Genomic DNA, 26,204 nt, shown 5'->3' with positions numbered 1-26,204 from the left:
AAGAAGATCTGTTACTTCAAAATAAACAATGTCATAAAGAGGATGTATCATGACGTAACGGTCTACTTACCACATAAGTTCTGCAAAGATGTGTCAAAATAAGTTTCACGGTCACAGCCTTTTCCATTATGATTGGTCTGGAATTCAATGCTAGTACGAACAGAAGACACAGGTCCATCACAGGTCTCCAAGTGAATATTAGGAAATAACGCCACACTTGCTGAACCAAGGTTGTATTCTATACGTTTTTCCCAGTCTAAAAGATAAACAAAAATACTTTTAATTCTAATTAATAATTTATCTGCACCTGCAATTCAACAGTTTTTAAAGTACTGTATGTGTTAAGGACTATTCATTTTTCCTGGTCTGAAATGTGTAGTATAGAACAGTGTTCCCAAATTCCAGTCCTCAAGAGCCACCAAGAGATCATGTTTTGGGGATAATTTCCTTAGTATTCCATTTGTTATAATTAGTGATGAGTAGGGTTGAGTGACTTTTATTTTTATAGGATCGGGTCAGGTTTCACGAAACCCGACTTTCTCAAAAGTCGGGTCGAGTGAAATCGGCCGATCCTATAAAAAAAGTCGGGGTCGGGGTCGGCTGAAATGCAAAACCCAATGCAGTGCAATGGGATACTATGGTTCCCAGGGTCTGAAGGAGAGGAAACTCTCCTTCAGGCCCTGGGATCCATATTTACGTGTAAAATAAAGAATTAAAATAAAAAAAATTGATATACTCACCCTCTGACGCACCCTGGTAGTAACCGGCATCTTCCGTTCCTAAAAATGGTGCTTGAAAGACCTTTCGAATGCTTCACGGCTTGTGATTGGTCGCGGCGGCCCACGTGACCGCTGAGCGACCAATCACAACAAGCCGTGACGTAATTCTCAGGTCCTGTTCTGGTTCTCAGGTACATGAGAATTACTTCACGGCTTGTGATTGGTCGCTGAGCGGTCACGTGGGCCGCTGCGACCAATCACAAAGCCGTGACGTCATCGGAAGGTCCTTCACATGTTTATTCTTAAGAAGGAAGGCTGCCGGAAAGAAGCAGGGCGCGTACGAGGGTGAGTATATACCTAATAGGAATATACTCACCCTCGGCTTCTTTCCGGCAGCCTTCCTTCTTAAGAATGAACGCGTGAAGGACCTTCCGATGACGTCACGGCTTTGTGATTGGTCGCGGCGGCCCACGTGACCGCTAAGCGACCAATCACAAGCCATGAAGTAATTCTCATGTACCTGAGAACCAGAACAGGACCTGAGAATTACGTCACGGCTTGTTGTGATTGGTCGCTCAGCGGTCACGTGGGCCGCCGCGACCAATCACAAGCCGTGAAGCATTCGAAAGGTCTTTCAAGCGCCATTTTTAGGAACGGAAGATGCCGGTTACCAGCGGCGATGTCCAGGCTGCGTCGGAGAGGTGAGCATATCAATATTTTTTATTTTAATTCTTTATTTTACACTTAAATGTGGATTCTGATACCGATTTCCGATATCGCAAACATATCGGAACTCGGTATCGGAATCCCGATACCAGATTCAGAAGATCGCCGACCTCATGGCCGACCCCACACAGGGGTCGGGTCGGGTTTCATGAAACCCGACTTTGCCAAAAGTCGGCGACTTCTGAAAATGGTCGACCCGTTTCGCTCAACCCTAGTGATGAGCGAATATACTCATTACTCGAGATTTCTCGAGCATGCTCGGGGGTCCTCCGAGTATTTTTTAGTGCTCTGAGTTTTAGTTTTTCCTGCCGCAGCTGAATGATTTACATCTGATAGCCAGCATAAGTACATGTGGGGGTTGCCTAGTTGCTTGGGAATCCCCACATGTACTTAAGCTGGCTATCAGATGTAAATTATTCAGCTGCGGCAGGAAAAACTAAAATTCCGAGCACTAAAAAATACTCGGAGGACCCCCGAGCATGCTCGAGAAATCTCGAGTAACGTGTATATTCGCTCATCACTAGTTATTATTCCATCAACTGTGCAATACTAAAGAAATCCTTAGCAGGATGACATACTGACTTACAAAACTGCACTCATGTGATAATACTATAATTTTTGGTTTCATTATGTAAAGAAACAATGAAATACATCAGTCCATCGTGTTCTGTATTCCAGCCTTTACTATCTGTAGTGTAAATCATCTGAATAGCTATTTTGAAAGCAAATCCCAGTTATTTTATATTACATTTGCTAATAACTTAATGTCAATGTTTTGCTCAGATGGCAACTGAGCGTGGGAGGTGAAATTAGTTTGTGTTTTCCCTACTGATAGACTGACTAATCTTATTAGAGCTCATTTATTGAGTCACCCATCAGCTATAGGATGTATATATTTTGCATTTTTTTCTCTCTTGTAATTTCTGAAGGTTGATGAGTTTCCCTAAGGTTGTTTGATTCTTTTTTTTAAACTGTAATTAAAACTAATTTTCAAATTTAATAGAAGGATTTACAGGGAAATGCCAAATCACTACTTGGATCAAGGTTCTCATACAGAAAAATATCTTGAAGAAATATAAAATAGCTTTTACACTATATCACAAAAGTGAGTACACCCCTCATATTTTTTTAAATATTTTATTATATCTTTTCATGTGAAGATATTATACTTTGATACAAAGTAAACTAGTCACTGTAGAGCTTGTACAACAGTGTAAATTTTGTGTGCCGTCCAAATAACTCAACACACAGCCATTAATGTCTAAACTTTTGGCAATAAAAGTGAGCACAATCCTAAATGAAAATAGTCAAATTGTGATAAAAGTGTAAATGTTTTCTATGGCCACCATTATTTTCAAGCCCTGCCTTAACTCTCTTTGGCACGGAGTTCACTAGAGCTCACAGGTTGCCACTGGAATCCTCTTCCACTCCTCTATGATGACATCATGGTGCGGGTGTTAGAGATTTTGCACTGCTCCACCTTGAATTTGAGGATGCCCCATAGATACTCAATATGGTTTAGGTCTGGACACATGTTGTTCAAGTTTAGCACCTTTACCCACAGTTTCTTTAACAAGGCAGTGGTTGTCTTCTTGGAGGTGTGTTTGGGGTCATAATCATATGGAATACTGCCTTGCTGCCCAATTTCTGAAGGAAGGGGATCATGCTCTTCTTCAGTATACACAGTATACTGTTGGTATTCATGGTTCCCTCAATGAACTGTAGCTCTCCACAGCTGGCCGCCTTGATCCAGCCATAAACGACGAGACTCCCTCCACCATATTTGACTTTAGGTAAGACAAACATCTTTGTACTCCTCATCTTGTTGCTGCCACACATGCTTGACACCATTTGAACCAAATAAGCTTATCTTGGCCTTATCAGACCTCAGGACATGTTTCAATAATCCATGTTCTTAGCCTGCTTGTCTTCAGCAAAGTGTTTGCAGACTTCCTTGTACATCATCTTTAGAAGAGGCTTCCTTCTGGGATGACAGCCATACAGACCAATTTGATGCAGTGTGTGGCATATGGTCTGAGCACTGACAGGTTGACTCCCCACCCTTTTAAACATCTGCAGCAATGCTAGCAGCAATGATACATTTATTATGAAAAGACAACCTTTAGATATGAAGCTGAGCATGTGCACTCAACCTCTTTAGTCGACCATGATGAGGCCAGTTCTCAGTGTAAAAAGTCTTGTTAAACCACTGTATGGTCTTGGCCACCCTGCTGCAGCTCAGTTTCAGTGTGTTGGCAATCTTGCTATAACCTAGGCCATCCTTATTTAGAGCAACAATTCTTTTTTTCAGATCTTCAGAGTACTCTGCCATGAGGTGCCATGTTGAACTTCCAGTGACCTTTATGAGAGAGTGTGAGAGTGATAAGTGAGCCAAGCATGGCGGCACCAGTCCTTTTATATCTATTGATGAGGAACTGCGGCATGCCAATCATAGTAATGCCACTACCAAGATGGCTATGGCATTACAGTAACTCACAGGCAATCCCCGTATGCTTATTTGAGGTGTAACAGGCACCAAACATGTGGGGAGGGGAGTCAAGCTTCAAATTCGAGCATCAGCGAATGCTCGTCAAGTGCCGAGAACATCTGAACCCCCTATTATTCGAATGATATCCAAGCATCACTGATCACGGTCACTCTTCCTTAATAAAAATCCTTGAATAATGCTGATATACTCAAGCTACTTACCAGGTAGCAGTGTTTTTCAGGAGCCCATGACAGCATTAACGAGAGAGGGGATCCGCCCTTCAGGGACAGGAAACCTACAGAGATAAAAGGGCAGCACCTCTCTCTCGCATCAGTTCGATTACAGAGCATGAGAGGACCTCCTTAGTTAGTAGCACATAAATAATTAACACATTTCACCTTATGACTAAACTTAGAAAATTTATATAAATAAGTGGTGATAAGCCATGTCAGCATAGAGAGAGGGAATATAGGAGTGCTGTCATGGGCTCCTGAAAAACACCGCTACCTGGTAAGTAGCTTGAGTATTTATTCAGTCGCTAACGAGAGAATTACAGAGAAAAGAGTATTAGGGAGGGACTACTGCTTCCAGCACCCTTCTACCAAATGTGAGATCATTGGAGCCACCAAGATCTAATCTATAATGTTTAAAGAAAGTAGATGGAGATGACCATGTGGCCGCCTTACATATATCCTCAATCGACACCTCTGATTTCTCTGCCCAGGAAGTCTTCATGGCTCGAGTGGAATGAGCTCTTAAGCCTTCCGGGATTTCTAGACCACCTGCTGAATAAGCCAAAGAAATCACATCCCTAATCCATCTACCTAAGGTGTTTTTAGACACCCTAAACCCTTTCCTAACTCCGTGAAAGGATATAAATAAAGAATTATCTTTTTTCCATGGGCCTGTTAAAGATATATACCTAAGTAGACATCTCTTGACATCCAATGAATGGAGTTTGACTTCTTTTTGATTTTTAGGATTAGGACAAAAAGTCGGGAGATTTATTTCCTGCAGTCTGTGGAACTTTGGCGCTACCTTCGGAAGATAAAGAAGATCAGTTCTTAATACTACCCTATCATCTCTGAACTAAATGTATGGAGGCTGTCTAGAGAGGGCCTCTAAGTCACTAACTCTTCTTGCCGATGTGAGAGCGACTAACAGAGCTGTTTTCAAGGACAGAACTTTTACAGTGACAGATTCTAAAGGCTCAAAGGGGGCTTCCGTTAAAGCCGTAAGGACCAAGTTTAAGTCCCACGGGGCTAGATTTTTCCTAACCATGGGTCTTGATCTAGCCGCTGCTTTGATAAATCTAGCAATCCAATAATTGTTAGCTAAATTACAATTGTATGGAGCCCCTAAAGCTGACACATGGACTCCCAGGGTACTTGTAGCTAGTCCCATCTCTAGACCTCTCTGCAGGAATTCCAGAATTTTAGTAATACTGATCTTTTGCCCCATCTCTGATCCTGAAACAGCCATAAATTTTTTCCAGACTCTAACATAAATATTAGTCGTGGAAACTTTCCTGCTTTTTAATAGAGTATTAATAAGACCCTGTGAGAAACCCCTTTTTTTTAGTAATGACCCTTCAAATCCCACGCCGTCAGATGTAAATTGGACACTCATGGATGGAGAATTGGACCTTGTGAGAGGAGGTCTGGGAGTTCTGGGAGAATCCAAGGCTGGGAAATGGACATTTTCCTCAGCCACAGAAACCACGGCCTCCTGGGCCAGAACGGCGCTAACAGGATTACTCGAGCTCTGTCCTCCCGAATCTTCCTCAGCACAATCGGGATCAAGTTCAATGGGGGAAAGGCATAAGCTATATTGAAATGCCATGGGATTAGGAGGGCATCCACCGCATACGGATTGTCTCCGGGGTTTAGGGAGCAAAACCAATTACATTTTTTGTTCTCTTTGTTGGCAAAGAGGTCTATCTCTGGACATCCCCAGAGAAGGGTGATCTGGTCGAAGATGGTCTGACTGAGAACCCAATCTCCTTGTCCGAGTTTTCTGCGACTTAGGTAGTCGGCCATGATGTTGTGTTTTCCTTTTATATGAAGCGCCATGAGTGACAGTAGTTGAGTTTCGGCTATCTGTAAGATATGACCCGCCACATCCATTAAAGATCTGGACCGGGTTCCCCCTGATGGTTAATGTACGCTACAGTTACCTGATTCTCTGAAAATAGCCTGACGTGATGGCCCTGTAAGGACATAAAGAAATGGCTCAGAGCTCGTTCTACTGCCAACAACTCTTTAAGGTTAGAGGACAAACTTTGTTCAGAGCGTGACCAAACCCCCTGGACCCACATATCCCCCATATGTGCTCCCCATCCCCTGGGGCTAGCATCTGTCGTCACCACTCAAGAAATATGGTTTATCCAGGGAACACCTGTACGCAGGTTTGGGGTGTGTAACCACCAACATAGTGACTGAATAGAGGCATTAGACAAGGAAAAGGTACTATCCAGGTGGCATTCTAACTGGCGAGTATTGTACAATACATCCCACTGTAGAACTCTGGTGTGGATTTGGGCCCAAAGAACCGCCGGGATACAAGACGTGAGTGAACCTAAGAGTGACATCGCTCCTCTCAATGTTACCAATGGATTAATAACCACTTTGAGAATTTGCCGTTGAATCTTTTCTACCTTTGTATCAGGTAAACAGCATTCCTGCAGCCCTGAGTCTAATATGAGACCCAGGAATTCTTGAACCTTTGGAGGTTGTAATCGCGATTTTTTAAAATTAATTATCCAACCCAACCTTTGTAAGGCTACCATTACTTTATCTAGTTGGGCCGAGCAATGAGATCTTGAGTTCCCTATTATCAACAGGTCATCCAAATATGGAACTACATGATTATCCTGTTCATGAAGATGTGCCATGACCTCCACCATTATCTTTGTGAACACGCGAGGAGCAACTGCAACACCAAAGGGGAGTGCCTTGTATTGTAGGTGTTTAACCGTCCCGCCTAGTAAGACTGCTACTCTTAAATACCACTGGTGGTATGCGTGTATAGAGACATGATAGTAGGCATCTTTAAGATCTAAGATGACCATAAAACACTTGTCAAACAATAGCTTTATTGCTGTTTTGATCGACTCCATTTTAAATGATTGGACCCATAAAAACTTATTCAGGGCCCTAAGGTTGATAATGGTGCAAAAAGAATTGTCTGGTTTTTTTAATCAAGAAGAGGGGGGAATAAAATCCCTTACCCTTTGCACTTCAGGAACCTCCACCAAGACACCTTTATGCTGGAGTTCCTGGACCTCAGACTCTAATGCCAGTTGTTCTGCAGGAGAAGAACGCACAGGTGTTATTAGAAATTTGTCAATAGAAGTGTTCTGAAAGTCAAATTTTAGTCCCGATTTAATGATGTTCAGGACCCATGGGCTACTGGAAATGTTACGCCAAGCCGGATAGAAGGCCAAAAGCCTGCCCCCCACCCGGTCCGGCAGTCATTGTGGCTTTCTGTTGTCCTGAAAGGAGTTAAACATGTAGCCTCTACCTTTCTTCCTATTGGCGTCATATTTGGGTTTTTCCTTATTTGACCTTGATCGGTCAAACCATCTCCTGTTAGTGCCCCGTCTGTAAGAGGGTCTACCGAGGTAGGGGTAATGTTTCTTACTATCTCCCGCTTTTTCTAATAACTCATCCAGAAGTGGACCGAATTAGTGCGCCCCTTCACACGGATTGCTGCATAACTTTGATCTGGCTTGTATGTCCCCCTGCCAACATTACAGCCAGATGGCTCTACGGGACGAATTAGAAAGTGCCGCCGACCTGGCTGCCAATATAATCTGCTGATGCATCCGCCAGAAAAGCAGCAGCCCCCTGAATCATAGGGAGGGAGGATAAGATTTCATTTCTCGGGGTCTTATTTTTAAGCTGATCCTCCAGGCTGTCTAGCCACACCATCATAGAGCGTGCTGTACAGGTTGCTGCGATTGATGGTCTGAGAGCCCCTGCTGAAGTTTCCCAAGCTCCCTTAAGAAACACATCTGCTCTCCTGTCTAGTGGGTCCTTTAAAGTTCCCAGATCCTCAAACAGCAGTGAGGATTTCTTGGAAGCCTTAGCCACGGCTGCATCAAGTTTTGGGGCCTTATCCCATGTCGCCGATGCTGTCTCCTCGAATGGATACTTTCTCTTAAATGATGGAGGAAGAGAACCTTTCCTTTCCGTTTTTTTCTATTCTCTAGTAATGAGTGAGCTTACTTTATCCACTACCGGAAAACATCTGCGGGATTTACGGTCTAATCCTTTGAAAATCACGTCCTGCATAGATTTTTCTGACGGAGTCTGTTCAATTCCTATCGTGTTGTTTACAGCCTTGACAAGGCAGTCTATCCGGTCAAAGGAAAAACATGAATGACCGTACTCAGTCTCTGAGGAAGATGACGACGTGAGAGAAGCCTCTGACTTTGGCTCCTCTGAGTCACTGTCCTCAAATGAACTTGGGGATATAGGTTCTATTCCTCTAGATCCTCTACTATGAGAAAGAGATCTTGTTGAACCCCTGATCTCTTGCCTGACCATCTGCCTTAGGCTGGTAGTGAAATCTGGCGTCTCCTCTGCTATTAACCGTTGATACACGGTCCACATGATTTCTTTATGTAATCATCCGGGAGAGGAATACCACATTCAGCACATTCCTTGTGTTTAGATTTGGAGGACCGCTTTTTTCCCTGATAGATATGGAGAGAGGGAATATAAGGGGAGACACACATCACTAAGTGAACTTTCTTGGCGATCACTTACCCCTATAATGACTGAGTGGTACCGTAGATTGCGTGGGGACCCTCTCAACCATTAAGACATCTTTACGGCTTGAGGATTTTCCAGCTTTAGAAGTTTGATCAGCTCTATCACCTCCAGGACAACTACTGCCACTAGAATGTCGCTGGGTGCTCGCTGCTTGGGGCTTCTCCAGGGATTGACACTGTTGCTCAGACTGCAATGGTTCCTGCTCCTGAGACTCCATTGTAAAATGGACATGAAGCATGTGGTAGCCCAAACGGAATCCTTAAATAGCCGGCCCCTCCAGGTACCTCCCCTGGGTGGGGTTCAGCAGATTTAATCCAGGTGAACTGCCTGGTACATCACACATATGGGAGGCCCCTCCCCCAGAAGCATACCCACATATTGGAGCCCTCCACCCAGCTGTGCCATATGTTTTTAATGGCCTTACAAATCCCCAGAACCACCCAGCGCCCGCATTCCTTGCTGTAGTGCAGGGCGCCGCCATATTCCTCACCGGACACCAGACACAGGGCGCCGCCATGATCACCGCCGCGGCCCTACTGCGCATGCACCATGCGTCATCAGCCCCCGTCAGACACCAGACACAGGGCGCCGCCATGATCACCACCGCGGCACTACTGCGCATGCGCTGCACGTCATCAGCCCCCGCTGGACACCAGTCATAGGGGCACTGCCATCATTACCGCCTTGGTCGTACTGCACATGCGCCACATGCTAGCTACAGCGTACGTATGGCGCCGACATTCCCCAGGCTCCTGCTGTATCCTGAATGGCCAAAAGCGCCGCCACACCCACACCGCTGCCAGCTCCGTGCGAGACTCCGGGAAACAGGCCTCCCATACATACATACCTGTACCTGCGGCGATGGGACACCTCCAAGTCAGCACTCCCCCTGAAGGCTGCTTCCATCTGCTGCTGCCTACCCCCACAGCCCTCTGTGGTGTGGCACTTCCAGCGCCCCGGGCCCGACCATGGAAGGGGCACTCCCGCCTCCAGAACTGGCCTGCCGAGCCTGGGTACTCTCTTCAGTCTTCACATTTTTCCTAAGGCAAGTCTGTAGTGTCCCCTGTCAGGGACAGGAAATCAACTGAAGTGGGAGAGAGGTGCCGCCCTTTTATCTCTGTAGGTTTCCTGTCCCTGAAGGGTGGATCCCCTCTCTCATTAGTGCTGTCATGGCGACTGAATAAAATAAAGTATGATACCAACAAAAATGACCCCCCAAACACAGTAAGAGATACACCACAGTGAATTGCACCACAGTATCCTCCACATGAACTGCATGATGGCCCCTCCCTCAATCTCCTAGGCACAGTATTGTGACACCATCATTGTATGATTCCTCAACTGTAATCCCCACACAGCCCTCCATACAGTAAAAAAAGCTTTAGCACTATAGAGTGCAACCTTTTTTGTATACCGTATATACTCGAGTATAAGCCGAGATTTTCAGCCCATTTTTTATGGGCTGAAAGTTCCCCTCTTGGCTTATACTCGAGTCATACCCAGGGGTCGGCAGGGGAGGGGGAGTGGGGGCTGTTTAATTATACTCACCTACTCCTGGCGCGGTCCCTGCAGGTCCCCTGCTTCCTGGCGCCCCAGCTTCTTCCTGTACTGAGCGGTCACATGGTACCACTCATTACAGTAATGAATATGCGACTCCACCTCTATGGGAGGTGAAGCCGCATTTTCATTACTGTAATGAGCGGTAATGGTGACAGCTCAGTACAGGATGAAGCTGCGGCATCGGGAAGCAGGGACTGCACAGCGCCAGGAGCAGGTGAGTATAACGGGGAGGGGAGCTCAGCGCTGCATGATATTCACCTGCTCCTCGTTCCAGCCGCTCCATCTTTAGCATCTTCTGCAGTGACGCTCAGGTCAGATGGCACGGTGACGTGATTAGTGCGCGCCCTCTGCCTGAACGTCAGTGCAGAAGATGCTGAAGATGGAGCGGCGCCGGAACAAAGTCAGGTGAATATTGAAAGTGCCGGGGGCCTGAGCGACGGAGAGTTGAGTATGTGATTTTTTTTATCGCAGCAACAGCAAATGGGGCAAGTGTTTGTATGGAGCATCTATGGGGCCATAACATTTGTGCAGCACTATATGGGGCAAGTGTCTGTATGGGGCCATAATCCTTTGTGCAGCACTATATGGGGCAAGTGTCTGTATGGGGCCATAATTAAGGTTTGTGGAGCACTATATGGGGCAAGTGTCTGTATGGGGCCATAACGTTTGTGCAGCACTATATGGGGCAAGTGTCTGTATGGGGCCATAATTAATGTTTGTGGAGCATTATGGTATATGGGGCAAGTGTCTGTATGGAGCATCTTATGGGGCCATAATCAAGGTTTGTGCAGCACTATATGGGGCAAATATCTTTATGGAGCATCTTATGGGGTCATAATCAGCATTTGCGCAGCATTATATTGGGCAAATGTGTCTATGGAGCATCTTATGGGGCCATTATTAACCTTTATGCAGGATTATATGGGGCATATTTTAATATGGAACATCTTATGGGGCCATAATAAACTTTATGGAGCATTGTATGGGGCTCCTGATTCAATATGGATATTCAAAAACACTTAACCTACTGATGTCTCAATTAATTTTACTTTTATTGGTATCTATTTTTACTTTTGACATTTACCGGTAGCTGCTGCATTTCCCACCTTAGGCTTATACTCGGTGTGTTACTTGGTTTTCATGATATTGTTTGATCCCTAATTTTCTCAAACAAATCTCTGAGGCTTTCACTGAACAACTGTAGTTACACGCATAATAATTTACAAAAAGGTGAATTAAATTTACTATTTACTAATTATGTGACTTCTGGAGGTAATTGGTCACTCAGGATATTATTTAGGGGAAACAGACTACAGGGAGCTGAATACAAATGCACTTCATCATTTTCAGATTTATATTTTTAAAATAATCAGAAAACCAGATATCAATTCCCTTTTTACATTTCACAAATACTTTGTGTTGGTGTATCACATAAAATCCCAATAATATACATTTAAAGTTGTGAGTGTATTATAAAAAAAAAAAAAAAAGTTTAAGGGGTGTGAATTAGTGTTGAGCATTCCGATGCTGCAAGTATCGGGTATCGGCCGATACTTGCTGTATCGGAATTCCGATACCGGGATTCCGATACTCTTGTGGTATCGGGTATCGGGTATCGCAACAACATTAATGTTAAAATGTGTAAAAGAGAGAATTAAAATAAAAAATATCGCTATACTCACCTCTCCGACGCAGCCGGGACTTCAGCGAGGGAACCGGCAGCGTTGTTTGTTTAAAATTCGCGCTATTACTTGGTTACGTGAATTCCCGGCTTGTGATTGGTCAGGTCGGCCACGTTGCCGGGACGCGGACCAATCACAGCAAGCCGTGACGAAATTACGTCACGGCTTGCTGTGATTGGTCCGCGTCCCGGCAATATGGCCGCCCTGACCAATCACAAGCCGTGACGTCACGGGAGGCTGGACACGCGCCCATTTTAAAATGAGCGCGTCCAGCCTCCCGGCTTGTGATTGGTTGACCGCGGCGCAACCAATCACAAGCCGTGATGTCACGGGAGGCTGGACACGCGCCCATTTTAAAATGAGCGCGTCCAGCCTCCCGGCTTGTGATTGGTTGACCGCGGCGCAACCAATCACAAGCCGTGACGTCACGGGAGGCTGGACACGCGCCCATTTTAAAATGAGCGCGTCCAGCCTCCCGGCTTGTGATTGGTTGACCGCGGCGCAACCAATCACAAGCCGTGACGTCACGGGAGGCTGGACACGCGCCCATTTTAAAATGAGCGCGTCCAGCCTCCCGGCTTGTGATTGGTTGACCGCGGCGCAACCAATCACAAGCCGTGACGTCACGGGAGGCTGGACACGCGCCCATTTTAAAATGAGCGCGTGTCCAGCCTCCCGTGACGTCACGGCTTGTGATTGGTCAGGGCGGCCATATTGCCGGGACGCGGACCAATCACAGCAAGCCGTGACGTAATTTCGTCACGGCTTGCTGTGATTGGTCCGCGTCCCGGCAACATGGCCGACCTGACCAATCACAAGCCGGGAATTCACGTAACCAAGTAATAGCGCGAATTTTAAACAAACAACGCTGCCGGTTCCCTCGCTGAAGTCCCGGCTGCGTCGGACAGGTGAGTATAGCGATATTTTTTATTTTAATTCTTTCTTTTACACATTTATATGGTTCCCAGGGCCTGAAGGAGAGTTTCCTCTCCTTCAGACCCTGGGAACCATCAGGAATACCGTCCGATACATGAGTCCCATTGACTTGTATTGGTATCGGGTATCGGTATCGGATTGGATCCGATATTTTGCCGGTATCGGCCGATACTTTCCGATACCGATACTTTCAAGTATCGGACGGTATCGCTCAACACTAGTGTGAATACTTTTTGAAGGCACTATATATTGTACTGACTTTACCCTCCATTTATGATGTTGTTTGTAATTTCAGCACCTGATCATTTATACTCCCTGGAAAAATGTCACCTCCAGGGATGTCTTGCAGTAAATTGTCATTCTTATCCTATACGGAACACAAGCACGCTCAGTGATACATATAAGTAGGATAAACCAAAGCGTGAAAAATATTTACTAACATTCCATTGCAAATTTATTTTGTTTTATTTTAAATAGGCAAAAAATATATTTTAATATACTAATATATTTAAATATATTTGCCTCAGAAGAGCCAATTTGCATATTAAATTTCCCAGAGAAGCATTGCACGGCGAATAAGCCTCTTTACCTTAACAAGCTAGAGCTGGTATGTCACTCTCCACAAGGAGAAACCTTAACCCTTAGACCCGAGTCCAGAGCCTCTCACCTAGCCAAATTAGTTCTCATGCTTCGCACTAACAAGGGCCAACAGCCCAAAACACTGTGTCTGCGAATTGACATGCTGATCTGGCTTTTATCCTAAGTCATATTGCAAGACTCGTTAAAGGGCTGATTGTGACTTGTAGGATCGCTACATCCAACAGGTGGCGCTATAGAGTTAAGTCCTCTTTTTCTCTGAAGAGGCAATTTGCATACCAAAAAATATAAGCATTTATGTAAAAGAAAATTCCCCAAGTTGTCCATATATTTTAATAAAGAAATTATTGTAAGGAATTAAAATAGTTTAACCATTCTAAATTCTAAGTATTTTTGATAATGTGCAACACTGCTAAAACATGTTGTAATTGAAGGACAACCAAGCTCACATTAGATTTGTATATATGTAATTCTGCATGTCTACCTCACCAAAGTGACAGTTTCAGTGCGGTGTAGATGAAAATCATCCATATACAACTGAATGTGATTATAAGTTCAGTAATAAAAATAAACTGCATGCTCTTTAGAGCATGCATGCTCCCATCGTACATCAAAAACAGAATGCAATGAATGAGTTTGATGCCAGCAAAGGTTCCATATTTATGCATCCTATAGGACTCCATTCTCCAGACATGTCTCTGTAACTTAATCTGAACCTGAGAGACACATGCACTCATGTATGGAGAAAACTCAATTTTGTTAAGGTAAAAGTGAATTGATTTATGCTATTGTGATACAAATTCAATGTTTCAGCCTTGTCGTTCTACAGGCTTTCCCATGTCGATTCAATTTCATAGCTACAATAGATGAAAATTGGAAAAAAGGAATGCAAAACCTATTACTATAAATCTGTAAATTAAAGAAGTTCTGCAAGAAATATTTGACTGATTCATCTCCAGTAAAGAACATCTGAGGTTTGAGTCACAAAACTTCTTAAAGAGGACTTTTCACCATAGTTTTTCATTTAGTACTAGACACACTATGCAATATGTGCTGCAGAGCAGGATACAACTTTTTTGGTTTAGTTTTTTATTTTGCCTCTGTGTTGCTGATATATTAGGAATTCAAGTGTTTGGCATATAACAGTACATTTTTTGAAGTCCAAGTATACCACACTCAGTTTGGGAAGTATATAACTAGAGACAAATTTCCATTAAGAACAAAAGATTCAAAATAAATTGGCAGAGAAGGTATACATTACTTTTAGTATACTGGTATGTGCAATTTTGGAAATATTATTATACAGTGGATAATCTACTGTTACTTTACTTATCTAGATTTTTTTTCATTCCAGTGACATGTATAGGGGAAATATTGTTCAGTTATAAGAAAATCAATTGCCAACCAATGTATATAAAGTAATATTGCGCAAATGAGTTCTATACTAGTTGTATAAATCCATGCACAGTTCTTTATCCCTAATGGAGGCTTCATATAGCCAAATGTTATCATACATGGAGTATGCAAAGCTCCTCTAAAATGGTATAAATAAAAAATTCGCAATCACAATTAAAAAACAACACCCTTTTAACTGGAAGTAGGTGAGGTGATCAGAACCACTATTTTTCTTAGGTAAGACAGACATTTAGGCTATGTGCACACGATGCAAACTTGTAGCATTTCTGCAGCGTTTTTTTCACTTGGAAATGCTCCAAAAACACAATGGATTACTTAAGCAAAGACCCCAGTCCAGAGCCTCTCACCTAGCCAAATCAGTTCTCATGCTTCGCACTGACGAGGGCCAACAGCCCGAAACACCGTGTCTGCGAATTGAGATACTGATTTGGCTTTTATCCTAAGTCATATTGCATGACTCGTTAGAGGGTTGATTGTGACTTGTAGGATTGCTACTTCCAACAGGTGGCGCTATAGAGATAAGTCCTCTTTTTCTCAGAAGAGGCAATTTGCATATTAAGCTATGTTAATCAATTACATTCTTGAACTGTTGTGCACATGATCCAGAAATTTCCATCCTTATTTGCAGTGTTTTATTTTCTGCAGCATGCCAATTCTTTTTGCGGATCTGCAGTGTTTCTGCACCCATTGACTTTCATTGAGTCAGATAAATCCGCAGCAAAACCGCAGGTGTAAAAATGTTTGCAGATTTGCTGTTGATTTGCTGCCAAAACCACTGAGAATTGTCAAAGGAAAATGATGTCAGAAGGAACAAGAGTGTTTGGGTGGAGATTAAATGTGTGCGTCTCTGTGTGTAGGCAGAGAATATGTGCGTGTGTCTGTGTGTGGGCTGAGAATATGTGTGTGTGTCTGTGTGTGTGTCATTGCGATGTGTGTACCCAGGCATTTTCTGACGGGACTACTACTCCCATCCGGCTATGTCTTTTGCCACATATAACAGAAACAGCATGAGCCGATGATGCGATCATCATCTCATCATCCGGAGCCTGTATTCAATTGTAACTCAAAACATTTACATATTCACATACAAAATGCATACTTAACAAACCCCTATTTCCTGATGCCCACATCTCCTGCAAGCAATCAAACATAATAAACCAACATATATTCCCTGTCCGCCGTAGTCCATTTAATGCTGAGTGTACCTCAGCGATCTCATGTGTAGAACAGTCACATCGGGAGACTGCTCCTCCCGACCTCTGATGATACACTGACAGGAGGTGATTGCTCCCGCAGTGTATCACTGAGCCACCGTGAGAGCTCACTGGAGTTTATCAGCTGATCAGCTCAGGTGCTCTCACAGCACCACTGCGTGGGAGAGTTCTTACACAGCGGTGCCATAAGTGAGAGCACCGAAGCTGATGAACTCTAGTGAATTCTCACAGCAGCGCAGTGATAAACTGCGGGAGCGATTACCTCCTGTCAGTGTATCGCCGGAGGCCGGGTAGAGCGGTCACATCTCACGATGTGACTGTTTTACACGTGAGATCGTCGTGGGACACTCGGTATTAAATGGACTACGATGGACAGGATAGTATTATATGTTGGTTTATTATTTTATTTTTGTTGCAGGAGACAAGGGCATCGTGGATTAGGCATTCAGTAAGTATGATAAATTAAGATTCAATAAAGGAGTTTGTGTGATTATTTTAAAAAAAAGCACTTTATTCTGGCTGTGTCTTTATTTACCATGTAACTATAGGATTAGCAATGGATAGGTGTCTTATACACGTCTATCCATTACTAACCTATGGGCTTGATGTCACCTGATAATAAAAAGATGACATCAACCCCACAAATTTCAACCCCACTTGCCACAGCTACAAGGCACATGGGAAAAGCGAGGCTAAGTGCCAAAATTGACACATCTATAAGATACGCCATTTATGAGGTGGCTGAGAGCTGATGTTTTAAGCCTGGGGGATGCCAATATTCATGGCCCCTTTCCAGGCTATTAATATCAGCCCATAGCTGTCTGCCCGTTTCGATTTTATAGGGGGACTCCATGTAATTTTTTTTCTTGGGTTCCCCGTAAACTAACCAGTAAAAGCTAAGCAAACCGCTGTGAGCTGATATTAATAATCTGGAAACCTTTGGTTATTGGCATCTTCTCAGAATATTAGTATCTGCCCTCAGCCGTCGGCTTTCTCTCTGCTGGTTATTAAAATTATGCCAGAGCCCACGCAATTTTTTTACATTATAGATATTGCATTTCATGAAGATTTCTGACAGTTGCTTTTTTGTTACAGCATATGTAGGTTAATTATGTTAATGCTCCTACACAGACTGGTGACTGTGTGTGTATGTGTGTGTCTTTATTTTATATTAATGAGGGTATCTGGCTGAAGAGGTTGAAAAAGGAAATGACATCACTTTTTTTAATAATATATCTTTATTTAGCTTATAAAACCGCATGAAAAATTGCATAAAAACATAAAAAATGCAACAAAAATGCATAAAAATTTAGTGTTTTTCTGCTAAGAGATGCAGAAACCTTGCAGAATTTTCTGCAAGCAAATCCGCAATGTGCGCACATAGCCAAAGGTTTGCTTATAAGTGGCAGAAATTCACATGTTGGTTCGGATGTTTCGTTCCTTATATTTTGTCTTAATGAGCATATATTGGGGTGCAAAATAGAGATTATTGTACATTCACGCCTGTCATCTTTAGTGTATGGAACTGAGAGTAGGGTCCACTCTCCAGGATATGCAACAGCAATAGTTTGTTGCAGACCAGAACTCAAATAATCTTTAAAAATCTAAAGGCACTTGCACTTTACCCCTTTTTTTTAAATAATTGTTGTCTTACATGTATGCAGTTGGTTGTTAAAATAAATATAAAATAAAAAGAGAGCAAGACTGTCTGTGTTTAATAGCACTTGCACTTTAGTTTAGTCTACACTTAGTGTGACCCTCCTTAATTTAAAGGCATTTGCACACTACTCCACTTTCTATAATAGAAAATTAAAAATCACTAAAAGGCAAAAACTTTATGAACATAGTAGCACTGACACTTTTGCTCCATTTAGTCCATCTGCTCTGTTTTTTATTTTTGTTATACTCTTTTCATTAGCATTTATACCTTCTTTCATCTATATTGTTGTCTCGGATAGCATATCTTAATATGAAGTTCTGTTTGTTATTTATTGCTACATTTGGGAAATCCCTGCTTGTTTATAATTTATTCTAATTTAGTTTGTTTAAATAAATCTATAATAAAGATGAAATATTTTAATATATCTACATTCTACAAAATATTTACATTCCTGTCCTGAGATTTTGTATCCCGTCTAGTGTGACTCTATATGGATATAATGGAGCATTCTTTACTAAAACACTGTAATGCAATAAATGTTCAGCATATACAGTGGGGAGCATAAGTATTTGATATACTGCTAATTTTGTAAGTTTTCCAACCTACAAAGAATGGAGAGGTCTGTAATTTTTGTCGTAGCTACATTTCAATTGTGAAAGACAGAATCTAAATATAAAATCCAGAAAATAACATTGTATGATTTTTAAATAATTAAATTGCATTTTATTGCATTAATTAAGTATTTGATCACCTACCAACTAGCAAGATTTCTGGCTCTCACAGACCTGTTAGTTTTTCTTTAAGAAGCCTTCTACTCTGCACTTATTATATGTATTAATTGACCTTGTTACCTGTATAAAATACACCTGTCCACAAACAGAATCAATCACTCTCCAACATCTCCACCACGGTAAAGATTAAAGAGCTGTCTAAGGACACTAGGGACACAATTGTAGACAAGCAAAAGGCTGGGTTGGGCTACTGGACAATAGACAAGCAGTTTGGGGAGAAGGCAACAACTTATGGCTAGTGTTGAGCATTCCGATACCGCAAGTATCGGGTATCGGCCGATATTTGCTGTATCGGAATTCCGATACCGAGATCCGATACTTTTGTGGTATCGGGTATCGGTATCGAAACAACATTAATGTAAAAATGTGTAAAAGAAAGAATTAAAATAAAAAATATTGCTATACTCACCTCTCCGACGCAGCCTGCACCTTACCGAGGGAAGCGGCAGCGTTCTTTGTTTAAAATTCGCGCTTTTCTTTCCTTACGTGAAGTCCCGGCTTTGTGATTGGTTGCGTCGCAGTCACATGAGCGACGCAACCAATCACAAGCCGTGACGTCACGGGAGGCTGGACACGCGCGCATTTTAAAATGCGCGCTTGTCCAGCCTCCCGTGACGTCCCGGCTTGTGATTGGTTGCGTCGCGATCAACCAATCACAAGCCGGGAGGCTGGACAAGCGCGCATTTTAAAATGCGCGCATGTCCAGCCTCCCGGCTTGTGATTGGTTGACCGCGAAGCAACCAATCACAAGCCGGGACATCACGGGAGGTTGGACAAGCGCGCATTTTAAAATGCGCGCGTGTCCAGCCTCCCGGCTTGTGATTGGTTGACCGCGAAGCAACCAATCACAAGCCGGGACGTCACGGGAGGTTGGACAAGCGCGCATTTTAAAATGCGCGCATGTCCAGCCTCCCGGCTTGTGATTGGTTGACCGCGAAGCAACCAATCACAAGCCGGGACGTCACGGGAGGTTGGACAAGCGCGCATTTTAAAATGCGCGCGTGTCCAGCCTCCCAGCTTGTGATTGGTTGACCGCGACGCAACCAATCACAAAGCCGGGACGTAATTTAAAAATCCTGAAGGACCTGAAATTACGTCACGGCTTGCTGTGATTGGTTGCGTCGCCCATGTGACTGCGACGCAACCAATCACAACGCCGGAACGTAATTTTAAAATCCTGAAGGACCTGAAATTACGTCACGGCTTGCTGTGATTGGTTGCGTCCCGGCCACATGGGCGGCACGCGACCAATCACAAGCCGGGACTTCACGTAAAGGAAAGAAAAGCGCGAATTTTAAACAAAGAACGCTGCCGCTTCCCTCGGTAAGGTGCAGGCTGCGTCGGAGAGGTGAGTATAGCAATATTTTTTATTTTAATTCTTTCTTTTACACATTAATATGGTTCCCAGGGCCTGAAGGAGAGTTTCCTCTCCTTCAGACCCTGGGAACCATCAGGGATACCGTCCGATACATGAGTCCCATTGACTTGTATTGGTATTGGGTATCGGTATCGGATTGGATCCGATACTTTGCCGGTATCGGCCGATACTTTCCGATACCGATACTTTCAAGTATCGGACGGTATCGCTCAACACTACTTATGGCACAATTATAAGAAAATTGAAGAAACACAATCTACCTCAGTCTGGGGCTCCATTCAAGATCTTGCCTCATGCCGTAAGGATGATTCAGAAAAAGGTCAGGAATCAGCAAAGAACTACAGGGGAGGACCTAATCTATGACTTGAAGAGAGCTAGGACTACAGTTTCAAAGATTACATTAGTAACACACTACACAGTCATAGATTAAAATCCTGCAGGGCACCCAAGGTCCCCCTGCCCGCGCCATAACATGTTCAGGGTCTTTTCATGTACGGCAATGACTATCTGGATGATCCAGAGGAGGCTTGTTAGAACGTCATGTGGTTGATGAGACAAAAAAATAACTTTTTTGGTATCAACTAGTGATGAGCGAATATACTCATTACTCGAGATTTCTCGAGCATGCTCGGGGGTCCTCCCGTTTTTCTTGCTGCAGCTGACTGATTTACATCTGATAGCTAGCATAAGTACATGTGGGGATTCCCTAGCAACCAGGCAACCCCCACATGTACTTATGATGGCTATCAGATGTAAATCATTCAGCTGCGGTAATAAAAACTAAAACTCTGAGCACTAAAAAATACTCGGAGGGCACCCGAGCGGGTATATTCGCTCATCACTACTATCAATGCCACTTGCTGTGTATGGAGGAAAAATAAGATGAGTACAACCTCAAGAACACTTTTCCAGCCGTGAAGTATGGTGAGGAAAATATCATACTTTTTGGGTGCTTTTCTTCAAAGGGGACAGGACGACTGAACCGTATTGAAGGAAGGATGGATGGGTTTTACATACTGAATATTATATCTTGGTGAAGACAATTTTTTTTTCTAGCAAGATGACCTGCCCTCACCTGCGCTGTAGCATCTATCAAATCGTCGATAGATGTTACTGCGCAAGTGTGGCCAGTGACATTGTGAGACAGAATTTTCTTTATGTATTTATTTATGCCAGCAAATAAAATAATTAAATACACAGTATACATGCAATCATGCAGCATTGCAGGCGCCACTGCAGTCGCTTGCCTGCTGAAGGTGATTTTTTTTTAATATATAATATTCAGTATGTAAAAGAGAGGGCAGGTCACTGAGCGATGGACTTAAGCTCTATGTTAACACAGGCTGACAGATCTCTCTCACAAGTACACAGAGAAAAAGACCTGTCAGTCTAGCTGAGTTGGCAGAGAGCAGCCAAATGAGATCTGCATCTTAGACTAGTCACCTCATCCCCTGGCATGCTATCAATTATATTTTTCTCAAAAACACAGCAGCATATCAGAAAAAACAGATATGTGGAATGCACAAGCCAGACTCCGATTCATGCTCCCTGTGATTTGGCAGTATTAATTGGTTGACAAGTTGCCTATCAGTGTGTTTTTTCCACTCTTTCCCACTGACAAGTGTTGGGCCAAAAAAGTTAGGGGCAGAAAGAAGAATTTTAGAGTGGTGCATAGTTGGCAATTAATCTGTACACATTTTCAGGTGCTTGGATATATACAGTGGCTTGTGAAAGTATTCACACCACTTGGCATTTTTCATGTTTTGCTACCTCACAACCTGGAATTTCACTGTTTTTTAAAGGGTTTGCATCAGCTCATGCAAAAAGCATGCCTACAACTGTGAACATATGGTTTTATTTTCATTGTGAAGAAACAAATAGGACAAAATAACTGAAAACTTTAGCTTGCATAACTATTCGCTCCCTAAAGTCAGTACTATGCAGAGCGTTCTTTTGAGGCAATTACATCTGCAAATCACTTTGGATTAGTCTCCATCAGTTTTCCACATCTTGCCACTGGATTTTTGCCCATCACTCAAGTGTTGTGAATTCTGTTGTGGGTTCTGCTCTTGGGCTCCCTCTGGTGGTTATAAGTGGTAGTGCTGCTGTTTGTCCTTCACAGCAGTCATCAGGTGCGTCCACTTCGGATGGGCCTATTTAGTCTGGCTTCACCCTTTAGTGAGTACCAGTTGTTCATTGTTTCTGGAGGATTCACATCCCTTTCTGGTCGCTCCTGCTTGCAGTTCATTTCTACAAGATAAGTTCTGCTTGTTTTTCTGCCCACATGTTGTGGGCCTCATTGTTCAGTGCATTGCATGTTTTTTCTTGTCCAGCTTTATCTGTGTAAGGATTTATGCAGCCAAGCTGGAATCTCTGGAGAGGCAGATTTACCCTCCATGTCTTTACTTAGATGTGGAGTTTTTGTATTATCTGTGGTGGACATTTCATAGTATTTTAATACCGACCGCATAGTTCTCTGTCCTATCTTTCCTATTTTAGCTAGATTGGCCTCCTTTGCTAAATTCTGTTTTCAGCCTGTGTATGTTTTTTTCCTCTCCTCTCACAGTCAATATTTGTGGGGGGCTGCCTATCCTTTGGGAATTTTCTCGGAGACAAGATAGTTTTCCCTTTTCTATCTATAGGGTTAATTAGTCCTCCGGCTGTGTCGAGGTGTCTAGGATTGGTAGGTACATCCCACGGCTACTTCTAGTTGCGGTGTTAAGTCCAGGGTCTGCGGTCAGTACAGTTACCACATTCTCCAGAGTATGTCTCATGCCACTCCTAGGCCACCAGATCATAACAGTACAACTGGCCAACAATGAGTTAACCGCATCTCAAAAGAAGGGAAAGAAAGTGCTGAGCCATTTTTTTTTCTGTACTCTGTTGTGTTTTTTTTTCCCTCTTTATCTCTGGGTGGCTCAGGAGTTAGGCGCTGACATGGATGTTCAGGGACTTGTTTCTCGTGTGGATCAACTTGCTGCTAGAGTACAGGGTATTTCTGATTATATCGTGCAGACTCCTGTTTTAGAGCCTAGTATTCCTACCCCCGATCTGTTTTTTGGGGACAGGTCTAAATTTTTGAGCTTTAAAAATAACTGTAAACTGTTTTTTGCTCTGAAGCACCGTTCCTCTGGTGATCCCATCCAGCAGGTAACAATTGTCATATCTCTGTTGCGTGGCGACTTTCAGGATTGGGCATTTTCCCTGGAATCTGGGAATCCGGCCTTGCTTAATGTAGACACCTTTTTTCAGGTGCTTGGGTTATTGTATGATGAACCTAATTCTGTGGATCATGCTGAGAAAACCTTGTTGGCCCTGTGTCAGGGTCAAGAAGCGGCAGAATCATATTGCCAGAAATTTAGAAAATGGTCTGTGCTTACTAAGTGGAATGAGGATGCTTTGGCAGCAATTTTCAGAAAGGGTCTTTCTGAATCTGTTAAAGATGTTATGGTGGGGTTCCCCACGCCTGTAGGTCTGAGTGATTCTATGTCTCTGGCCATTCAAATTGATCGGCGCTTGCGTGAGCGCAGAGTTGTGCACACTATGGCGTTGTCTTCCGAGCGGAGTCCTGAGCCTATGCAGTGTGATAGGATTGTGTCTAGAGCGGAACGCCAAGGATTCAGACGTCAGAATAGGTTGTGCTTTTACTGCAGCGATTCTGCTCATGTTATTTCTGATTGCCCTAAAGCGTGCCAAGAGAATCGCTAATTCCGTTACCATCAGTACTGTACAACCTAAATTTCTGTTATCTGTGACCTTGATCTGCTCATTATTGTCATTTTCTGTCATGGCATTTGTGGATTCAGGCGCCGCTTTAAATTTAATGGACTTAGAATTTGCCAGACGTTGTGGTTTTCCCTTAAAGCCTTTGCGGAGTCCTATCCCTTTGAGGGACATTGGTTAAAAATAAACCTCAGTTTTGGACACAGTTAACCATGTGCATGGCGCCTGCCCATCAGGAAGATTGTCGTTTCCTGGTGTTGCATAATTTGCATTATGCTATTGTGCGGGGTTTCCATGGTTACAGATACATAATCCGGTGTTGGATTGGAAATCTATGTCTGTGACTAGTTGGGGTTGTCAGGGGGTTCATGATGACGTTCCTCTGATGTCAATTTCCTCCTCCCCCTCTTCTGAAATTCCTGAGTTTCTGTCAGATTTCCAGGATATTTTCGATGAGCCCAAGTCCAGTTCCCTTCCACCGCATAGGGACTGTGATTGTGCTATTGATTTGATTCCAGGCTGTAAGATCCCTAAGGGCTGACTTTTCAACCTGTCTGTGCCTGAACATGCCACCATGCGGAGTTATGTTAAGGAGTCTTTGGAGAAGGGGCATATTCGGCCATCTTCTCCATTGGGAGCAGGTTTTTTTTTGTTGCCAAGAAGGATGGCTCCTTGAGACCCTGTATTGATTATCGCCTCTTGAATAAGATCACGGTCAAATTCCAATACCCTTTGCTTTCTGATTTGTTTGCCAGGATTAAGGGGGCTAGTTGGTTTACTAAGATTGACCTTCGAGGGGCATATAATCTTGTTCGTATTAAGCAGGGTGAAGAATGGAAAACTGCGTTTAATACGCCCGAGGGCCATTTTGAATATCTTGTGATGCCATTCGGACTCTCTAATGCCCCATCTGTGTTTCAGTCCTTCATGCATGATATTTTTCGGAATTATCTTGATAAATTCATGATTGTATATTTGGATGATATTTTGATTTTTTCAGATGATTGGGAGTCTCATGTGAAACAAGTCAGGATGGCATTTCAGGTCCTTCGTGATAATGCCTTGTTTGTGAAGGGGTCTAAGTGCCTCTTTGGAGTACAGAAGGTTTCTTTTTTGGGCTTCATTTTTTCTCCATCGTCTATAGAAATGGATCCGGTTAAGGTTCAGGCCATTCATGATTGGATCCAGCCCACATCCGTGAAGAGCCTTCAGAAATTTTTGGGCTTTGCTAATTTTTATCGCCGTTTCATTGCCAACTTCTCCAGTGTGGTTAAACCCCTGACCGATTTGACGAGGAAGGGCGCTGATGTAACGAATTGGTCCTCTGAGGCTGTTTCTGCCTTTCAGGAGCTTAAGCGCCGATTTACTTCTGCCCCTGTGTTGCGTCAGCCGGATGTTTCTCTTCCTTTTCAGGTTGAGGTTGACGCTTCTGAGATTGGGGCAGGGGCCGTTTTGTCTCAGAGGAATTCTGATGGTTCCTTGATGAAACCGTGTGCCTTCTTTTCTCGAAAGTTTTTGCCTGCGGAACGCAATTATGATGTCGGCAATCGTGAGTTGTTGGCTATGAAGTGGGCATTTGAGGAGTGGCGACATTGGCTTGAGGGGGCCAAGCACCGTATTGTGGTCTTGACCGATCATAAGAATCTGATTTACCTCGAGTCTGCCAAACGGCTGAATCCTAGACAGGCCCGATGGTCCCTGTTTTTCTCCCGTTTTGATTTTGTTGTCTCGTATCTTCCGGGTTCTAAGAATGTTAAGGCTGATGCCCTCTCTAGGAGTTTTTTGCCTGATTCCCCTGGGGTTCTTGAGCCGGTTGGTATTCCGAAGGAGGGGGTGATTCTTTCTGCCATCTCCCCTGATTTGCGACGGGTTCTTCAGGAGTTTCAGGCTGATAAACCTGATCGCTGTCCAGCGGGGAAACTGTTTGTTCCTGACAGATGGACTAGTAAAGTGATTTCTGAGGTTCACTGTTCTGTGTTGGCTGGCCATCCTGGGATTTTTGGTACCAGAGATTTGGTTAGTAGGTCCTTTTGGTGGCCTTCTTTGTCACGGGATGTGCGTTCTTTTGTGCAGTCCTGTGGGACTTGTGCGCGGGCCAAACCTTGCTGCTCCCGCGCCAGTGGGTTGCTTTTGCCTTTGCCGGTCCCTGAAGAGGCCTTGGATGCATATTTCTATGGATTTTATTTCGGATCTTCCTGTTTCCCAGAGGATGTCGGTTATCTGGGTAATCTGTGACCGGTTTTCTAAGATGGTTCATTTGGTACCTTTGCCTAAATTGCCTTCCTCTTCTGAGTTGGTTCCGTTGTTTTTTCAGCATGTGGTTCGTTTGCATGGCATTCCGGAGAATATTGTGTCCGATAGAGGTTCCCAGTTTGTTTCTAGGTTTTGGCCGTCCTTTTGTGCTAAGCTGGGCATTGATTTGTCTTTTTCTTCCGCATTTCATCCTCAGACAAACGGCCAAACCGAGCGAACTAACCAGACTTTGGAAACTTATTTGAGATGCTTTGTGTCTGCCGATCAGGATGATTGGGTGGCT

The 26,204-nt window shown here is 43.6% G+C and overlaps 1 protein-coding gene across 1 annotated transcript in view; it reads right to left on the bottom strand.

The window, feature by feature from the left end:
- Positions 1–26,204, bottom strand: part of CLSTN2 (calsyntenin 2) — a 1,535,903-nt gene that overhangs the window by 385,314 nt on the left and 1,124,385 nt on the right. Inside the window, exon 6 of the mRNA XM_077290847.1 lies at positions 71–256. Within this exon, the coding sequence (XP_077146962.1) occupies positions 71–256 (186 nt within the window). The remainder of the gene's footprint in view (positions 1–70; positions 257–26,204) is intronic.

This window comes from Ranitomeya variabilis, chromosome 2 (assembly GCF_051348905.1).
Source record: "Ranitomeya variabilis isolate aRanVar5 chromosome 2, aRanVar5.hap1, whole genome shotgun sequence".
In the NCBI taxonomy this organism is placed as follows: Eukaryota; Metazoa; Chordata; class Amphibia; order Anura; family Dendrobatidae; genus Ranitomeya; species Ranitomeya variabilis.
The sequence above is the reverse complement of the archived record's forward strand: the minus strand, read 5'-3'. Positions and strand labels throughout refer to the sequence as shown.